The following is a 20958-nucleotide window of genomic DNA, read 5'->3' as shown; positions in this document are numbered from 1 at the left end:
CATTTAGGGATATTTATATATAGTTAAGAAAGAAAAATGATATTGGTATATAAGGCATATGGTGAGGTTTATTGAAAAGTTAATATATAATGGCATCTCTCAAAATAGTAACCTGAAATTGAAAATTCTTTTTAGAATAAATTTCTAGTATGTTTTTGGACAAATATAATAATAAAAATAAATATATCTTGGCTTTGCCATGTATTAGCTGTGTAACACAGTTTACTTCTCTGCACTTCAGTTTCCTCAAGATTTGGGCAATAACTTGTGCCTGCCTGAAAAGATTATTATGAGGATTAAATTAGTTGTAGTGCTTGGCAGTAGTAAGTTATATATACGTGTTTGCTATTATTATTAGATGTAAACATATGCTTTACTTTGCCTTCAGGAATTAATGACCAAGTTAATTACTGAGACACCTGACCAGCCAATCCCATTTCTCATTGACCATCTTCAGTCTAAACAAGAAAACCGTGGACACCTTCAGAGAACTTTATCTGGATCTGCAGCTCTCTGGGCAGAAAGTGAAACATTAGGTAAATGAAAAATATATTTTACAGTTAATGTTAATGCATTTAAACTAAAATTTACGAAAGTCTTTCTCTTTATAATGAGTAAATCTAGGTGGTTACCTAGGGTTTCACGTATTCATCGGAGACTTCATCTGTATGCTAAAATTTGTCAAAAAATATTCTTGAATTTGAATATATTGTTATGTATTAGCTTCAAAATATGGGCATCTTTGTATTCAGTCTGAATAGAAATAAGATTCAGATTTGCATGAAAAGCTTTCATATGAATGAAAACTAATTATTTTAAACATCTTTTTTTTTAAACTTCTTATCTTTTTATGAAGAATTTGAATTAAGTGCTTATGGAGCTCATCTGTGTAGAAAGGTAAACAGTAGATTTCTACAGTTACCTTTTTTGTAGCCCAAATGGATAATTACTCTCTGTTTCCCTCAGTTCTTCTTTTTTTTTTTTTTGCGGTTCGCGGGCCTCTCACTGTTGTGTCCTCTCCCGTTGCGGAGCACAGGCTCCGGACGCGCAGGCTCAGCGGCCATGGCTCATGGGCCCAGCCGCTCCACGGCACGTGGGATCTTCCCGGACCGGGGCACGAACCCGTGTCCCCTGCATCGGCAGGTGGACTCTCAACCACTGCGCCACCAGGGAAGCCCCCCTCAGTTCTAATTTTACCTTCTGTAGTAAGTTCAACCTGAGGAAGCTTTATTCACTCTGTTGGGGAGCCAGCCTTACCAAGTATGCAATAGCCTTACCTCCCCAGTAAGCACTGGTGATATAATTGGGTAGACGTGACTTTGATTTTTATTTATAAAATGTGTGTCCGACAGCTTATTTCTTCTACACCCTGTTCTGTTCGTTTGGTATTAGTATTTACTTCCAAACCCAAATCCCCACTCCCCCCCAGACCTGTTGCTTGGGTAGCTGACTCCTCACCTGACTCCCATGGTTATCTGACTGACAGGATTCCAGATGCTCCTGCGGATAACACCATCGCTTCTCTTCTCTCATGCTCTATGGGATCCCGTGAAAGGATTTTGGTTTTCTTTGGCTGTATTCTCACATCGGTGCCTAAAGTGGGTAGGGGATAGGGTATCCTCTGAAGAATGTAGACAACTCTGGTGTTAGTTATCCATACAGAAGTTCTCTGCTGCATACAGGAAACTAGAATATGGGCTTCTGGTGTACAAAAGAGGGGACTCTTGGTTTTTCTTGGCCTCACTGTCTTATTGTTAGATTCCTAGTAGGGTGGCTCTTAGGCATAGGCTCTGGTTTGTAGCTGCAAAGAAGGCACCATTCTTCTGAAGGTGGACCAGATAAACATCTGTGAGCTCATTGAAGCTGATATGAACCCATATTTATAAATTATATCTGGAGAGACAGTAGTGTATTAAATTCTGTAGCTTTAATCAGCAGACATTTAATATCTCACATTTTTCACAGGTCAGAAGTCTGTGCAGGGTTTAACTAAATCTTCTGTTTAATCTGCAAAGCTGCACATCAAGGTGTTGGAGGCTGGAATAAAATCTGCTTCCAAGCTCACTCAGGTGGTCGGCAGAATTAATTTCCTCGCAACTGTATGACTGAGGTCCCTGTTTTCTTGCTGGATCTCAGCCAGGGGCTGCTTTCAGCAAATAGGTACAACCCACAGTTCTTTGCCACGTGACTCTTGCATCATGGCAGCTTATTTCTTTAACAAGGAAGGGAATTTCTTTCATACAAGTTTACTAAAATGGAATCTTATATAATACAATGTAATCATGGCATTGACATCCCATTACCTTTGCCATATTCTGTTGGTTTGATGCAAGTCAAAGGTCCTGTCTACGCTCAAGGGGAGGGAATTATTTAGGGCATAACATCAAGGGACAGATATCGGGGGGATCACTTTAGAATTCTGACTAGCACAAGTACTTAATGCCTCTTTGCTTGGAGAGGGAAGGAGATTATTATAACTTGCAGTTTACTAGGGTAATGGCATAAGTGCTTGTTTAATAAAGCAAGATGGGAACACAGGACTAAGTTTATGAAGACCCATAATAAGTCCAGGTCCTTTGGATGAATTTGAATTTCTTGTGGGGTATCTTAGTAGGTAATTCCAGCAAGCTGTTGGATATGAGTCTAAAACTCTGGGAATGGCTTAAGGCAGGAGTCGCAGGTATGGCATTCAGGATTGTGCACAATAAAACCATGTGAGTGGGAGAATGGGAGAAGTTGTGGTCAAATTTAGAATAGGAGATGGACTAGGGGAAGGCAAGGGTCTTTTGCCTTAAATTCTGCCTGTTTATTAGGAAGTGAGGTTGTTTGCTGAGGGCAAGAGGTTTGGGGATTGAATAGGGGAGATTGAAGTGAATGATATTAATTGTGAAAAGTCACCATGGGAAAGAAAAGAAGAGTTGGCAAAGGAAAATAAAAAAGACTAAAGCAGTTCTGGGGCTTCTCTGAAGTTCAAGACATGAATTAATCATGGAAACCATGGGCAAGATTGTGATTTTTCCCCACAGTGCCCAGAAGTGCTGGGAGGAGGGACAGAAAAGCCTTATGAGAGACTGATGAGAACTGTAGTCGTGCCCTAGTGAGGACGGAGGGTGGAAGAGCAGTTCTGCAAAGGAGCTGAGGGTATTTGTGGGTAAATTGTGCAGGTGATCAAAGCACATGGTCTGGTATGAGTGGGTAGGGAACAAGGAAACAGTGTAGACATAAAAAGCTAGTCAGAGAGCTAAAATCCTTTGAGAGGCCTGTGTAAGGGGAGGTGTGGTGAAAACATGAAAGATTGAGAAGGACAGGGAAATTGTGATATTTGGGATCAAGGCTTTTGAGGTGGAATGATTCCAGATGATGGGAACATCCTGTGGGTGACCTGAGTTTGGGGGTGTCTGATGTCCAGGGAAGGGAAGCTCTTTAGAGTTGAGGAGGACAGTGAAGTATGAGGTTCAGTGCATGGTTTGTTTAAGGATTAAGAGGTCACCAGGGTTTCATTCTCGCTGTTAAAAGGTCAAGGGTGACGGTGCCAGTGTCTCGAGTAGGGCTGCGGCAGGAATGAGGATGCAGTAATGAAGGGGGTGAGCTGTAGAGACAGGCAGCACTTACCGGAAGAGAAGAGAGACTTTCAGCTTAACGTGGACGGACCAGAAAAACGCAGTCTGTGGCAGGTGACACGTGGGGGAATGAACACCCTCCATTCCAGGAAACTGCAGAGGAGGGAGTGCCCTTGTGGAAAGAATGAGTGGCTCTCCTGACTTGAAGGAGGGGATTTGAAGATAGAGGGCTGTTTGTTTACCGTGGAACGTATGCCCCAGAAGGTGAAGAGGAAAGATTTTAGAGGGAAGGGTATGGCAGGAGGGAGAAGGAAAGCATAGACTAATTCTTGGATGTGAATATTAACTGATGAAGTTATAATTCAGGTGACAGTAAATAATGCCAGTTTAAACTGTAACTGTAATTTTGAATTATTTCTTTTGGTGCTTTTTCTAATTAGTTAGAAAATGTCTCAATCGTCAAAATATATAGGTCAGTACTTTTTGAAAGTATCTGAAGGTGCCCTCTTTTTGCTTTTAAATGTATCCAGCATCTTGGGACATAACATCTTCTCAGAAGTCTGTCATTTAATGTCTAGGAGAAAATTGAAAGCAACCTTGTTTTTACTCATTTTTCGATATTCTGTTATTAAATACTTATGGGATTTGTTTTTTCTTTATTTCTGATATTCCAAAGTTTTACTGGGACTACATCTAGATGTTTTGTCTTTTTTCTTTAATTTTTCATTTTATTCAGTGAATCCTTTCAATTAGCAAACCCAGGTCTTCAGCCTAGAACAGTTTTCTTCTTATGTCCTTAGTTAGTGTTTCTGTGGTGTTTGTTTTGATTTCTTCTTCAAGAAAATCAACTATGTATAATTGAGTTTTCTTTACTTCATTGGAACTTCTAGGGAGGTTTGTCAAGCATGTTCTCTGTGTCACTGATTCAGTTTTCTGTAGTATTGGTTTTCTCTTTCTGGCTTTGTACACAAATTTAAATGTTGGTACGTATTGCATTTTAGCTTCCTGTCAGTGTTTCCTTATCTTCTTTAATTTCTCTTAGCAATTATATTTTTATAGTTTTATCTCTTTTCTCATTTCTTTTTGCTTCACAGAGTCTATTTTCTTTTTCTTAAGAAGATAAAATAACCACATTCTAAAATTTGAAGGTTTTTTCATAGTAAATCTTTCCCCAAACTGTGAATTTCCTCTGTATTTTGAATGATGTATTTTTGTTTTTTATATTAAATCTTCCTTCTTAAAATGATATTTATTTTGTTTGTTTGAATTTAAATGAGGAGTGTTCTGTCTAGTTTAAGGTTTGTCAATAAATAATGGAGGTAGACTCTTCTTTTCTGTTCACTCACCATATAGCTTGGAACCGTTTCGTTTTCAAAAATTTGGGGGAGACAGGTGAAATCATGGTTGCTACTAAACTTTCCAGTATCAGTCAAATCCTGTAGGTCTCTGCTAGACTGACAAGTGACTTTCTGTCTCTCATCTCTTTTTAACTGACTAAATAAGAAAAATATCATTGCTGGAATATTTAAATTAATGTGGATTTTTTTTTTCTTTCCAATAGTGGAGAATTTAAAAAGCCACAAAATCCAATATATCATTGTTTCTGGCTCCTTTTAGTTTTTCTTTGTATCATGAGATGCTATGTTTTGTGTCCATGATTCTTTATTCTTTTAGCTATGTTGCACTAGAAGAAAGTACGGTTCTAGTTTGTATGTAAAACGACAAATTCTGATAGATTGTGAAACAATATAAGGCGATGAATCTGAGCTAGGAGCAAGCATTGTGGATGTCTAGAAATTTTTCAGTCTCTTTCTGATATGCCGATATTTTGTCTTAATTCTATGTATGGAAATACTTCCTGGGTTCTGGCAGAATATAGACCAATATTTCTGTTCCTAGTGTTTTAGAATATTTATGCCTCTTTTGATATTTAATGGGATGTTGGAAGTAAAAAAATTGGATAACAGCTCATTAAGTACAAACTTAACATGAAAATTTGAGGAATCCCTATAATATTTCATGATGTCTACTTGGTATTTATAAGTGGGTAGTCAGAGAAAGATTTATGAGTCATCCATAGAGCTGGGATGATTTGAGGCTGTTTAAATTTAAACAAGAAGGCAGAAGGAAACTAAGGAATGTCATACAGATGAAAGATAAGGAAGCATGAGTAAGACAGAGAAGGAACAGTTAGATAGGTGATATGGGGATGAGGAGAATGTAATGCCCTGAGAATAAGAGAAGAAAAAATTCCACAATATAAGTCTGTCTAAAAATATGGAATGCAAAGAAGTTAAGAGAGATGAACTCCTGGAAAGATCATTTCATTTGGAAGTTGGTATGACACTGGCCACCTTTGAAGGGGAACTACAGCTTTCAGTAAAGGTGGTTGAACTACTCTTTCTTGAACAGAACAGTGGAAAAAATGAGGGATACTATGGAGGAAGTGTAGGTGAGCACCAGTGGTTTTATGTGCCACAGTGAATACAGGTAAGGTAGCATCAAATGAGTAAAATTTACTTTAACATTTAGCTGTTTTTATTTACAACAGAATACAAGGCTTTATTCCATGACACCCATGTATACAGTGTTATTTTAAGTAATCTGTGCCTTAAAAAGACTTTTGAATAATTTCCCAGTTTAGCATGATCTTAACCATATTAATATATAAGCTAATTCATATCAAATTCAAAACTCAAATTTACAGGAGAAATAAAGCAAGTAATACTTTGGGACATTTGCATTATTTTGATATGAGGTGACATAGCTTTTGCCAGGTATATCTAATTACTTCATGGATTTAGTTTTTGGCCAATCATGAAATCACTACTGTTTTTATATGTATTTTTTTTTTGTTTTAACAGAACATAAAGGAACAAGAAAAGAATTCAGAAACTATGATAAACCCTGGCAGTTAAATGCAAAGAAGCCTAAAAAGTCAAAAAGCGACCTTGCCGTGTCTAGTCTTTCTCCACCATCACCAGAATCAAAATCATGTAAGGAAGTTTGTCATTCAGATATTACTTAATGTATGTAAGTGTGTGTTAGTAAAATGAAGAAAAGGTAAGAATTGAAGCCACATTTTTTATCTGATATTCTGGCTATTCTAATGAATTTCACATTTGTTTCAGCATTAACATGGAGCTTTATTTATATATAGCTACTCATTCTCAAGCACATGTAATTGATTTAGATCTTTTTGAGTATAATATTCTTTTAAGAATGTAAACTGCATGGAATAGGTCCCTTGCCTCATGAATAGTTGCAGTGTTTTATCACATTCAGAGCAATACCAACCCTACATTTAATAAAGGACATAAAAGCAAATTAAATATCTTAGAGAGAAGGCAAAGAAGATTTCTGTTCAAAACATTTAACAAAATTAAAAAAAAAATCCTTCACCCAGGATCTCTCTGAAGCCCTACCCATTTATTACTGAAGCTTGTATATTTACTCTCTCCCATGATGATAAGTACCCCTTCTCTCTCAATGCCTCTCCTCCTTTCCCACTGCCTTTCTAGCCACTAAGTTTTTCCAGTGCTCTGTTACCACCACGTACGCCTAAACATGTCATGTAGCTTAGGATCTTGTAGCAAGTCTGTTATTCTTGGAAGACAAGAGAGCTTGAAAGCTGTTCTTACACATCAGTTTCTTGTGGTTGTTACAGAGTGAGATGTTTGATTTTAATTTAAACAGGAAAAGGAATAGGTAGAAAATATTTATTTTTGTTTGAAAATTTTGAAAAATCATTATGTACTAACTGGAATCTGAATTTGGGTCATTTGTGAAAATGACTGAAATTAACTCCTTGAGTTTCTTTATTTATATAGTGGTACTCATAAAAAGTATTGTATCAACCACAAAGTGCTTGTGAGAATTATGTGAAGTACTACAAACTACAAATGTTCTTTTAAAATTATGATTGTAGCTAAATTATCCTGCTTCACCAGTTTGGTTTATAAAATTTGGTCCCAACATTTAAAAAAATATGCAAGTTTAAAATTTAAATGTGTTGTTCACAACCATATTCCCAGTAATGTCCAGTATAGTTCCTGGCTCAATTAATAAGTGTTAAATGAAAAAAATGTAAAGGAATAAATGAAAAATGAAATCAGTCAGTTCTCAGTCTCACATTTCCCTTTCTGTCCTTGGAAATGTCTTTCTGTCTGTCTCTCTCCCCCTCTCCCAGTGATAAATCCATAACCCTAGGGGCTTATTTTAAAGGGCTGAGTCCTGGATCGCATCACCTTGAGGGTAGAATGCTGTAAGGTCTTTCATTTTGTAGAGCCTTTGCTATTTATGGGATGCTATGTAGCCACAAAATGTTACTGGTGGACTGGCATCTGGTATCTTTTTCTGTTCAGGTGACCTACTCTCAACTTCTGGTTCCATCGGACTGTTAGCTCTTTAAAGGAAATTAATAACAAAGTATCATGAATATTTAATAATATATGTAGAGATATTTATACATGGCAATAAGATTATAGGATTCAGAGTTATTGACTGGAAATGTATTGTTGAAACATAAATTATTCCTGAAGTAATAGAATATCTTTTGAACATAGACCATGGTAAGTTAAAGCTGTATATTGTAATATGTAGAGCACCACTAAAAAGCACAAAAAAACATAAATAAAAAGTTAATAAATTTATTAAAATAGGATGCCCCCAATTTTTTGATTTATTCTCCCAAAACAAAGGCAAGAAAAGAGGAACAGAAATAAATAACAATCTCCTATTGAAATAAGTACAATCCCTATCCAAAATCTAGCAGGTATTTGACCCATAGAAATTGACAGTATTATTTTAAATTGATTTGGAAAGGGAAAGAACCATGATTATCTAAAGCAATCTTGAAAAACATGAAGTAGTTTGGAGAATTTACCCTACCTGACTTCAAGTCTTATAGAACTACAGTTATCAAGACAGTGTGATTTTGGTGAAAGGATGGACAAATAGATCAATTGAATTTAATAAAGAGTCTAAAAATAGACCTACATATGCGGTCAAATGATTTTCCACAAGGACATCTAAGCAATACAGTAAGGAAAAGAAAAATCCCTTCAACATTGAACATTCATACGGAAAATACACACAAGTTGATCCCTACCTTAATTCATACTGAAAATCAATCTGAGATGGGTCATAGACTTAAAGATGGAAACAAAAACAATGAAACTTCTAAAACAAAACATACAAGTATAACTTTGTGACCTTGGAGAGGCAAAAAAGTTTTAGAGATGTTCTAGTTACCATGGCTTCATAACAAATCACTCTAAAATGCTTTTTTTTTAGGTTAAATTAGCATAACAAAAATTAACCATTTTAAAATGTACAATTCAGTGGCATTTAGTACATTCAAAATACTGTGCTACCCTAACCTCTTTCTAGTTCCAAAACATTTCATCATCACAAAAGGAAACTCTGTAACAAACAGTCACTCAGCATTTCTACCTCCCACTAGCCCCTGGGAACTTGCTTTCTGTTTCTGTGAATTTACCTGTTTTAGTTATTTCATATTAATAGAATCATATAATGTGTAATCTTTCTGTGTTTGGCTTATTTTACCCAGCATAATATTCATATTTTCACGGTTCATTCCCATTGCAGCAGGTATCAGAACTTCATTCCTTTTTTGTGGCTGAATAACATTCCATTGTATAGATATACCACATTTTGTTTATCCGTCCATCTATTGTAGGGTATTTTGGTTGTTTCTACATTTTGCTATCATGAATCGTGCTGCTATAAACATTCATGCTCAAGTAACTGTTTGAACACTCATTATCCATTATTTTGAGTATATACCTTGAAGTAGAATTGCTGGGTCATGTTGTATGTTCAAACTTTTGGGAGAACTGCCAGTTGTTTTTTATGAAGGCTGTACTATTTTACATTCCCACCAGCAATGTAAGAGGTTTTCAGTTTCCTCACATTCTCACCAACATTTGTTTTTTTCTATTTATAACAAAAATATTATACCATCCAAATGGGTGTGAAGTGGTATCTCACTGTTGTTTTGATTTGCATTTCTGTGATAACTAATGATGTTGAGCATCCTTTCATGTTCTTCTTGGCCATATGTATATCTTCTTTGGAGAAATATCTATTCAGGTCCTTGGTTTATTTTTTAAAGTAAGTTGTTACTCTTTTTTTCCTTGAGTTTCAAGAGTTCTTTATATATTCTGATCCTACACCCTTATCAGATATATGATTTACAGATATTTTCTCTCATTCTGTAGATTGACTTTTCACTTCCTTGATAGTATTCTTTGATATGCATGTTATTAATTCTGATGAAGCCCAACTTATCTATTTCTCGCTCTTTTTTTTTTTCTTGTGCTTTTGGTGTCAACCCTTGCCTAATCCAAGACCATAAAGATTTACCCCTATGTTTTCTTCTAAGAATTTCATAGTTTTAGTTCTTAAATTTAGGTCTTCGATTCATTTTGAGTTAGTTTCTGTTTATGATGTAAGGTAGGGGGTCTAAATTCATTCTTTTATATGTGGATATTGAGTTGTCCATTTGTTGGACAGCGTCATTTATTGAAAATACTAGTTTTTACTCATTAAATGATGGTCTTGGCACCCTTGTTGAAAAGCAGTTGGCAATGAATGTATTTATTTCTAGACTCTCAGTTTTATTTCACTATTCTATATGCCTATCCTTATATAAGTACCACACTGTTTTTATTACAGAAGCTTTATAATGAGTTTTAAAATTGGAAAGTGTGAGTACTTGACCTTTGTTTTTCTTTCTCAACATTATTTAGGCTATCCAGGGTCCTTTGCAATTCCATATGATTTTTAGGATCAGCTTTTCCATTTCTGCTAAAAAAGGTCATCAAGATTTTAATAGGAAATACATTCTCTTAATAGATCATTTTGGGATTATTGTGATCTCAACATTGTTAAGGATTCCAATTCATGAACATGGGATGCCTTTACATTTATTTGTTTTCTTTAATTTCTTTGAACAGTGTTTTGTACTTCTCAGTGTACTAGACTAGCACCTTCTTGGTTAAGTTTATACCTAAGTATTTTATTCTTTTGTATGCTATTGTAAATGGAATTGTTTCTTAATTTCTTTTTCCAATTGTTCATTGGTAGTGTTTAGAAATACAACCGATTTTCAAGTATTGATCTTATATCCTGCAACTTTGCTGAGCTTGTTATTAGCTGCAACCATGTCTTTGTGGATTCTTTAGGCTGTTCTACATATAAGTTCATGCCGTCTGCAAGTAGAGATAGTTTTCCTTTTCCTTTTCCAATTTGAATGCTGTTTATTTCTTTTTGTTGCCTACTTGGTCTGGATAGAAATTTTAATAGTACTGAATAGAAGTGATGAAAACAGGCATCCTTTCTTGCTCCTCATCTTAAGGGGAAATTTTTATTATTTTACTGATCTACATGATATTAGCTGTGAGGTTTTCGTAAATGTCTTCTATCATATTGAAGACATTCCCTTCTACTCCTAGTTTATTGGGAGCTTTTATTATGACAGAATGTTGAATTTTGTCAAAAGTCTTTTTCTCCATCAATCAAAATAATCATTCATTTTAAAATTGATTATATTAACATAATTATTATACCGATTATTTTCTTATGTTAAATAGCTTTTGCATTCATGGATAAATCCCACTTGGTCATGATGTTTAATCCTTTTTTTTAATGAGTTCACTTATTAGTTTTAGTTTTTATTGCATGGGAACAGCTTATAAATACTTTTTTAAATTTGATTTTTATTTTATATAGGGTATAGTTGATTTACAGTGTTGTGTTAGTTTCAGGTGTACAGCAAAGTGATTCAGTTATATATATACATATATCCATTCGTTTTCAGATTCTTTTCCCGTATAGGTTATCAGAGAATATTGAGTAGAGTTCCCTGTGCTATACAGTAGGTCCTTATTGATTATCTATTTTATATATAGTAGTGTGTATATGATAATCCCAAACTCCTAATTATCCCTCCCCCCACCTTTCCCCTTTGGTAACCATAAGTTTGTTTTCCAAGTCTGTGAGTCTGTTTCTGTTTTGTAAATAGTTCATTTGTATCATCTTTTTAGATTCCACATATAAGTGATATCATATGATATTTGTCTTTCTCTGTCTGACTTACTCCATTTAGTATGATCATCTCTAGGTCCATCCATGTTGCTGCAAATGGCATTATTCCATTCTTTTTTATGGCGGAGTAATATTCCATTGTATATATGTACCACATCTTCTTTATCCTTTTCTCTGTCGATGGACACTTAGTTTGCTTCCATGTCTTGGCTATTGTAAATAGTGCTGCTATGAACATTGGGGTACATGTATCTTTTCGAATTATGGTTTTCTGTGGATATATGCCCAGGAGTGGGAATGCTGGATCATATGGTAGCTCTATTTTTAGTTTTTTAAGGAACATCCATACTGTTCTCCATAGTGGTTGTACCAATTTACATTCCCACCAACAGCGTAGGAGAGTTCCCTTTTCTCTACACCTTCTTCAGCATTTATTGTTTGTAGACTTTTTGTTGATGGCCATTCTGGCCAGCGTGAGGTGATACCTCATTGTAGTTTTGATTTGCATTTCTCTAATAATTAGTGATGTTGAGCATCTTTTCATGGGCTTTTTGGCCACCTGTATGTCTTCTTTGGTAAAATGTTTATTTAGATCTTCTTCCCATTTTTTGATTGGGTTGTTTGTTTTTTTGATGTTGAACTGCATGAGCTGTTTGTATATTTTGGAGATTAATCCCTTGTCGGTAGCTCCGTTTGCAAATATATTCTCCCATTCTGTGGGTTGTCTTTTTGTTTTCTTTATGGTTTCCTTTGCTGTGCAAAAGCTTTTATATTTCATTAGGTCCCATTTGTTTATTTTTGTTTTTATTTTCATTACTCTAGGAGGTGGATCCAAAAAGATATTGCTGCGATTTATGTCAAAGAGTATTCTTCCTATGTTTTCCTCTAAGAGTTTTATAGTATCCAGCCTCACATTTAGGTCTTTAATCCATTTTGAGTTTATTTGTGTTTTATAGAATATTCTAATTTCATTCATTTACATGTAGCTTTCCAGTGTTCCCAGCACACTTATTAAAGAGACTGTCTTTCTCCACTGTATGTTCTTGCCTCCTTTGTTGTAGATTAATTGACCATAGGTGCATGGGTTTATTTCTGGGCTTTCTGTCCTGTTGCATTGATCTATATTTCTGTTTCTGTGCCAGTACCATACTGTGTTGATTACTGTAGCTTTGTAGTATAGTCTGAAGTCCTGGAGCCTGATTCCTCCAGCTCCATTTTCTTCCTCAGGATTGCTTTGCCTATTCAGGTCTTTCGTGTTTCCATAATCCTTTTAATATGCTGCTGAATTTGATTTGCTACTATTTTGTTGAGGATTTTTTCATCTGCATTCAGAAGAGATATTGGTATGTAGTTTTCTTTTCATATCTTTGTCTTTTGTGTCAGGGCAGTGCTGGCTTTATAGAATGAGTTTAGATGTATTTCCTCCTTTTCTGTTTTTTTGGAAGTGTTTGAGAAGAATTGGTGTCAGTTCTTCTTTAAATGTTTGGTAGAATTGACCAATGAAGCCACCTTGTCCTGTGCTTGACTTTGTTTGTTGTGAGGTTGTTGATCATTGATTCCGTGTCTTTACTTATTATAAATCTTTTGTTTATTCTTGAGTAGCTTTTGGTAGTTTGTTTGTTTCTAGGAATTTTTCCATTTCGTCTAGGTTGTCCAGTTTATTGGCATTAAATATTCATAATATTCTCTTATAATCCCTTTTAAAAACATTTCTGTAAAGTTTGTAGGTTACAGACTTGATTACATTTCTGATTTTAGTAATTTGAGTCTTTTCCCTTTTTTCTTAATCTAGCTAAAGGCTTGTTAATTTTTAAAATCTTTCTTAAGAATCAATTTTTGGTTTTGTTGATTTTCTCTGTTACATTTGTATCTTCTATTTCACTTATCTCTGTTCTAATATTTATGATTTACTTCCTTCTGCTGGGTTGAGTTTAGTTTGCTCTTCTTTTTCTACTTCTTTAAGGTATTAAGATCAGTTATTGGTATAAGATGTTTCTTGCTTTTTAATGTGGGCTTTACAATTATAAATTCCCATCTGAGCACCACTTTTGCTGTGTCCTATAAATTTTGGTATGTTGTGTCTTCATTTTCATTTGTCTCAAGATATTTTCTAATTTCCTTTGGGATTTCTTCTTTCACCCATTGGTTGTTTAAGAGTGTGTTGTTTAATTTTCTCATGTTTGTGAATTTTCTGGTTTTTCTTTTTCTTTTTCTTTCCAATTCATTCCATTGTGGCCAGAGAAGATACTGCTATGATTTAAATATTTTAAAACTTATTGAGACTTATTTTGTGGCCTGACATATGGTCTATACTAGAGATTGTGCCATGTGCACTTGGAAGAAGAATATGTATGGCTGTTATTCTGTGTATTTTTCTCTATATGTCTATTAGATCTAATTGGTTTATAGTGTTGTTCAAGTACTCTGTTTTCTTATTGATCTGTTTAGTTGTTCTATCCATTATTGACAGTGAAGTATTAAGAGTCTCCAACTATTGTTGTAGAACTCTATAACCTCAGTTACGTCAATGTTTGATTCATGTATTTGGGGTCTCTGTTGTTAGGTGTGTATATGTTAAATAATTGTTAAATCTTCTTGACTGATTGACCCTTTTATCAATATATGATATTCTTTGTTTTGTAACAAGTTTTGTCTTAAAGTCTGTTTTGTCTGATACTAGTATAGCCACCCCTGCTGTCTTTGGTTTCTGTTTTCATGGAATGTCTTTCAATCATTATTTCTTCAAATATTCTTTCTTCTCCATTTTGGGACTACCATTAGGTGTATGTTGGTACATTATACAAATTGATAAAGTAAGAAAAGTCATATGACATCTCAAATAATACTTGAATGGTATTTGATAAAGTTTTACATCAATTTCTTATTTTAAAACAAAACTAAATAAAAGGACTTTTAGAATAAAAGGATATTTTCTTAACTGAATTATTGTCTGGCAGAAACATTTATATAATATGTATACAAAGTTTTCTAAGTGATTGTTCTCAAAAGGAAAAAAAGACAATAATGTTAAGTCATTAACTTTCATATGGGGTAAATATCATTAACATTCATTAAAAACATCTCTATTGCTAAAGCTTACTTAAAAATAGATACTATATATTAATTAGGCCAGTGAAGAACAAAATAACCTGTTAGCCTATCCAATAGATTGTGAGCTCCTGTAGAATGTCATCCCCATGAGGGCAGGGAATTTTGTTACATTTATTCCCACTGGTTTACTCCCAGAACCTAGGACAGTGCTTTGTGTTATATACCAATGAGAGAATAAATGAGTAAATGAGAATTTAAGGATTAATTAGTGCTCAAATGTTTAGAAGCTGTGCATTTTCAGATAACAAAAAAGCACCTTACACCGTGCAAACTGGTATAGGTACAAAGGTCTGCAAGATAATATTATGTTTTTAATTTTCAATTTTGATTTGTCATAGAGGAAAAATAATGACACATAGGGTTCGATGAAGTTTTTTTCCTTTGTGGTTCAAGCGTTTCTACCATTTATCTGGTGGAGTGGTGGTTCTGGTGGAGTGGTTGAGGATGATGAGTAGGGTCTTGGCAGAAAGAACCAGCAGAACATTTGTCTGTCAGTCCCTTGTGCTTGATAGTGTGCACGGATTCTTTTAGAGCTATTTCAGATTTGTGATCCAGATGAGAAAATTGAGGTAAGTACGTTAGCTTCAGTTAAAACCGAAAGGTAAAACCAGTCCTCGGTAATTTTATTTATGCACATTTAGAACAGCATATACAAAGAGGAGTAGCTGTATATTTGCTAAAATTTTAGGAAAGAGATGAAAAGACCATGCATGTGTATAGAAAACACAAGTTACATAGATACGAGAGAATGAAGATGGAAAAACAATGTCTGAAAAGTCATAATATGGAAATGCAGAAGGCAGGAGACATGAAGTACTGCATTCACTGTTATCAATTTTAGGTATATCTGTAGTACTGGGGAACCTCCCGGCATATTTAAATGAAAGAATGGGAGAAACTTTCAGGAAAGAACATTAGCATTTATTAAATTTTAGAAAACAGAGTTGAAAGATCTAAATAATTGAAATTATTTTGGTTCCAAAGAAATAGATAGATAGTACCTCAAAAGTTATTTGGAGGAAATGGTAAATTTATTATTTAACCCACAGATGGAAATTATTGGTGGAGGTATCAGTGAGTCAGCATTTGATTAATATAATAAAGAATTGTTCAAAATAGGCCCTGTTCAATATACAATCGGCTGTTTTGTGAAGTAGTGACCTCTTTATGAATGAATGGAGCATGCCCATCTACACGGTGCTGTGGATGGGCTCCTGCTTTGGGGGTGAGTTTTGTCTCAGTGATGTTATGGGTTGTACCTAATCTCAGATTCTTTCACCTCTTATGGGTCATATTATGTTGTTTATATTGTTCTGCTGTTTTCCATATCTCCTGAGGATATTTTTTAGAAAATGTATTTAAACTGTAGCCCTGAATTTTAATACTAAGTATGACCTAAGCAAGGTTTTTTGTTTTGTTTAATATTTATTTATTTATATTTATTTTGGCTGTGCTGGGTCTTAGTTGTGGCATGCAGGATCTTCGCTGCGGCATGCAAACTTCTTAGTTGTGGCATGCGTGTGGGATCTAGTTCCTCGCCCCGGGATCGAGCCCAAGCCCCCTGCACTGGGAGCGTAGAGTCTTACCCACTGGACCACCAGGGAAGTCCCTCAAGGTTTTTAATCCATCAGAAACCTTTAGAGATTCTCATCTGGAGACTGTATACTGGGCTGATGACTTCCCAAATCACCTTCCATTATTTACTGAAACATCTTTTGAAATTATCCAGTGTAGTTGATTAGACCATGATTATACTGTGGCCTTCCTTGTCCTAGATTTGGATCCTATGATAAATTGGGTATCACATGTGTAGCAAATTGTCACAAGCTACAAAAATATAAAAAAAAATTTGTCTTAGTTTCTCTCAAAAGTTGCTGAGGAAAAGAGCTTGGGTGTCGTTTCATTTCTCTGTAGTGCTGCATATGACCTCCCCTAAACTCAGTAGGTTAAAACAACAATTTATAATTTCTCATGGTTCAGTGAATGGGCTGGGCAGTTCTGCTGGTCTCACCTGGGTTTGCCCACGTGGATACATTCAGGTGGAGTTCTGCAAAGGCTGCTAGGGTGGGCAGCGGGGCATGTCACATGATTATCTGGGGAGGTTGATTGGAACTGATTTTTTTTAAAACCTATGTTCTTCTTTTTTTTAATTGATGAGATCTTAATAAGATATGGTAATTTCCAGGAAAATTAGATAATGTAATGATGCAGATTAGAGAAATTATTCAAAAAAGGTTAACAAAAGTGCCAGTAAATGTTTTGAAGGATCTGGTTCAAATACAGTTTTCTCTGTCTCCTCTTCTGATCTCTTCCCTGTGCCTGGGCTTGTCCCCCCGGGAACTCCTGGGTAATGACCTGTGGCATAATAGCAATATGCCTGGAAGTGTTTTCTAAAACCATTGATCACAATCACTACTTCCACTGTCCACACTTGAACACTGGTGTGTTGATGTTAGCTGACATTTCCTTCCCAGAGTTCCTTAAACAAAGAAACATGGAGGAAGCAGCTGCATGTTTTTAGTTTAGATTTATTTAAATTATAGAAGTAATGTTTACTTATTTTGACAATGAAAAGAATAGAGACGTGGAAAGACAGTCTCTCTCCCTTTAGCCCTCTCAAAGTCTACTCCCTCGGAAATAGTTTGCATCCTTTTACATCCTTTTCTTTGTATAAACTAACATAAGATGTGTGAGTTGAATTGCTTTATAAAATTGGCTTTAAACTGTACAGTACACATTCTTAAGCAACTTGTTTCTATTATTTTTAAATGTATTACGGACATATCTCCATGCAAATAAATTCAGGTCTATGTTATACTTTTCCGTAAGTGCATGCCTGTACCGTAGTGTGAATATGCTATAATTTATTTATTCCCCTGTTGAAGTACAGTTACATTATTTCCAGAGTTTTGCCACCACAAACTTTTTGGTGAAATAAACAAATATCGTGCACTTTCCGATAAAATAAACAACCTTGTACATATATACATAAGTATGAGTGTTTTCATTTATTTATGATAATTTACCAGACAGAATAAGATTGCTGAGTCAGAGGATCACTATATGTTTTATTATAATAAATATTTCTGAATTACTTTTAAAAAGGTAGCAGAAAAAAAATTTCAGTAAGTTGAGACTGTCTTTCTTATAGCCTTACCATATAAACTTTAAAAAATTATTTTATTTTTATCAAAACAAAAATATATATGGTTTAAAAAGCAAATTAGTACCACAAGGCAATGGTGTCCTTCTTTTTCTCCTGTTCTGCTTTTAATGTGGAGCCACTTTTAACTCTTAGATGTTTCCTTTGGTACACAGATCTACATATGTAAATATGCAAGATACTTATATAGTTCTCTTTCCGTTTTTAAATTTGAGGCATTATCTCTTGACTTCCTTCTAAGACATTGTGCTTTACACCCAGGGCCCATCACATTCTCATAGTACAGGCAGGCAACTATTTCAGATGTTGGTTAATGTATACTTTGCATTGATTTTTTCATGATTATGTTAATTAGCCTTTTTCACAGTAGAGCCATAAAATAGCCAACTGTTAATTTGTTTCCAGAATTAATAATTGGCTTGTTTTTCTGTTTGCTTTGCTTTCTCTGTACCCATCACTAATGCTTCACCAAACTCTGCCTTAAAGTATATATTAAACACTCTCAATATGCTTAAATACATCGTGGTCTTCTGTCTTAGTTTATATTTTATACTTTATTTCATTTAAGAGGTTTTAGAGACTTCTCTCCTGTAGTCCTTTGTCCTCTTGCTCCAGTCTTTACTCCTTAGTTTCCAGACTTTTTCTCAGCTCTCTGCTGAGACCATCCTTTACTGTCATCCCAAGACTTACCTTTTCCTTTTTCTTATGGAGGATTATCTGTTTCCTGAATCTCAGGTCTTTCCAGTTTGGGGTTTACTTATTTATTTTGGTGGAGCACCTCCATTAGGGGCTTTCTGTAAAAGAGCGCTTGCCAGATATAGTTCTGAGTCCTTACAAGTATCTTGATTGATTCTTTCACTGGATATAAAATTCAAAGTTAGAAGTGATCTTCAGTTGGAATTTTGAAGGAATTTCTCCTGTGTCTTCTGGGGCCAAGCATTGCTATTGAGAAGTCGGATGACAATTTGATTTGCTATTTATGTCCCTGAAAGCTTTTAAAGATGTTCTCTTTATTACCACTGTTGTAAAATGTTGTGATGATATGCCTTACATTATGCTGTGGACATTTTATGGATCTGTCCAATCTGAAAGGCAATTATGTTTTTATATCCTTATTATTTTGGCATTGACCCTCCTTGATTGATGCTTTCATGTTTAAATGGTATGAAATGTCCACTTTTTTGGGGCATCTCTCTCTTCAGGGACTAGGCTTCAGTATTCTCTACCTTGCTAAATCCAGTTACCACTCAATTCATTTTGCATCTTCCAAAAACAATTGTGTAGCTATTTCTTGCCTAATGATGTCTTCTCTCTTTATTCAACCAATTCTTTGATAAAAGAAAAATACCATAATGTAATTTTAGTGGGAATTTGAGGCAAAGTGAAGGTAAATAGAAGTATTCAGTCTTCTTTGTTTTATCAGAAGACAGCAAGAATGTCTTAAAAACATTTAACTAATTGCTCATGAAGAAGGTAGCAATTATTTTTTAAGCTGCTAAAACATAATAGAAAATATACTTTGCTTGTGTTTTTCCATGATTTATATAAATTATTAGTTTTACATCAGCACCTGCATTTTCTTTGTTCTATAAACACTGTCACACTTCCTTACTTGTTCAGTTAAAACATGTCTTAAAACCCAGCTTCATAACTTCCCCTCTGTTTGCTCACAAGAAAACCATTTCCAAACATTTTTGTTCTGTACACTGATCTTGATACAGTCTTTCACGTAATGATGAATAGTAAGTTTTTATCATTATGTAGCATGCTTATGAAGTAATCATTTTTTTTAAACATAGTGCCAAGGTCAGTAGATCATCCTAAGTGGAACTGGAGGACTAAACCAGAAAGCCGTGATTTTGATGAATTGAACCACATCCTTCAAGAGAGCAAGAAACTGGGAAAAGCCCTTGAGAATCTCTCTCGAAGTAAGTTTATTTACTTCATTATAATTGGAATTCCTAACCAATATTAAAGTAGAAACATTCATTACTATTACCAGTAACATATTTCCAACATCCTCATTATAACTCCATGAGGGATTGAGGAGTTCTAAGAGCGTGAGATGGGAAATGAGGACTGATCTTGCATGTTACAGGGATTCGTGGGAAGACTAGTTTATATAGAGTAGGAGGGGCTATAGACCCCTTCCCCACAATGGCTATTTGATTCCAGTCTCTCTACAGTGTCTTTGTGCATTACCCAGGTGAGCTGGACACCTAATGATACCTTACTCATTCTTCTCTTTTGAACCCTGTTGTTTTGTGTCATCCCAGTTAATGCATGTACCTGTTCTTCCATGACTTTCTGATGTCTCTAAACTTCTTAAGGATAGTGACTGGGCCAGATTCTTCTTCGAATCCTCTCAGAACCTAGCAACATACCTTTTTGTAAAAGCAATGATCTGTAATCCTAGGGCCTGGGTCGGAAGTTTTGCTCTGCCACCTGTGAGGTGAATAACATTATGTAAATCATTAAACTTGTATGAGCCTTGGTCCTCTCATCTCCAGATCAGGAAGACATGATTCTGTGTCCCTCTTCTGATAGGTGAGAAGGTTTGAAATGATACGTTTCAAGTAAAAACTTTTAAACGTTATTGTTGTGAGAGTAGACAAACAAATATTTTGATTTGATAAATGCATTGTGTATGTAGAAATACATATGTACTTTATGGTTTTAGTAGTGAGTTCAAGGTATTTCTATCTTTCTCTGGTTCTAAGTAGCTCTTAGTTTTAAAAATTAGGCACCTTTAGATGCGTATTAATGCTATAGCCTCACTAAAATTTTCTTCTGGTATTATGGAATATTAAAGATTCTTAAATGGAAAATAGAACACTAGCAAATTGTAGTAGATTATATTTGAGGATCAGTATGTTTTGTAAAATAGTGTTGTGTTACTAGTTTCATGATACTTTTTTTTTAGTTAATTAATTAATTAATTTATGGTTGTGTTGGGTCTTCGTTTCTGTGCGAGGGTTTTCTCTAGTTGTGGCAAAGCGGGGGCCACTCTTCATCGCGGTGCGTGGGCCTCTCACTATCATGGCCTCTCTTGTT

At 35.0% G+C, this 20958-nt stretch overlaps 1 protein-coding gene across 4 annotated transcripts in view; it reads left to right on the top strand.

The window, feature by feature from the left end:
* The window catches only part of LOC309835441 (uncharacterized protein C8orf34), a gene marked incomplete at both ends in the record, with an annotated part of 331465 nt that overhangs the window by 50247 nt on the left and 260260 nt on the right, over nucleotides 1–20958 (top strand). For 3 of the 4 annotated variants that reach the window (XM_082674892.1, XM_082674891.1, XM_082674893.1), the window contains 3 exons: nucleotides 389–536; nucleotides 6425–6556; nucleotides 19704–19832. In XM_082674892.1, the coding sequence (XP_082531018.1) occupies nucleotides 395–536; nucleotides 6425–6556; nucleotides 19704–19832 (403 nt within the window). The remainder of the gene's footprint in view (nucleotides 1–388; nucleotides 537–6424; nucleotides 6557–19703; nucleotides 19833–20958) is intronic. The other variant, XM_082674894.1, reaches the window with a different exon arrangement.

Source organism: Grampus griseus (genome assembly GCF_964374135.1).
Source record: "Grampus griseus genome assembly, chromosome: 17".
In the NCBI taxonomy this organism is placed as follows: domain Eukaryota; kingdom Metazoa; phylum Chordata; class Mammalia; order Artiodactyla; family Delphinidae; genus Grampus; species Grampus griseus.
The sequence above is the reverse complement of the archived record's forward strand: the minus strand, read 5'-3'. Positions and strand labels throughout refer to the sequence as shown.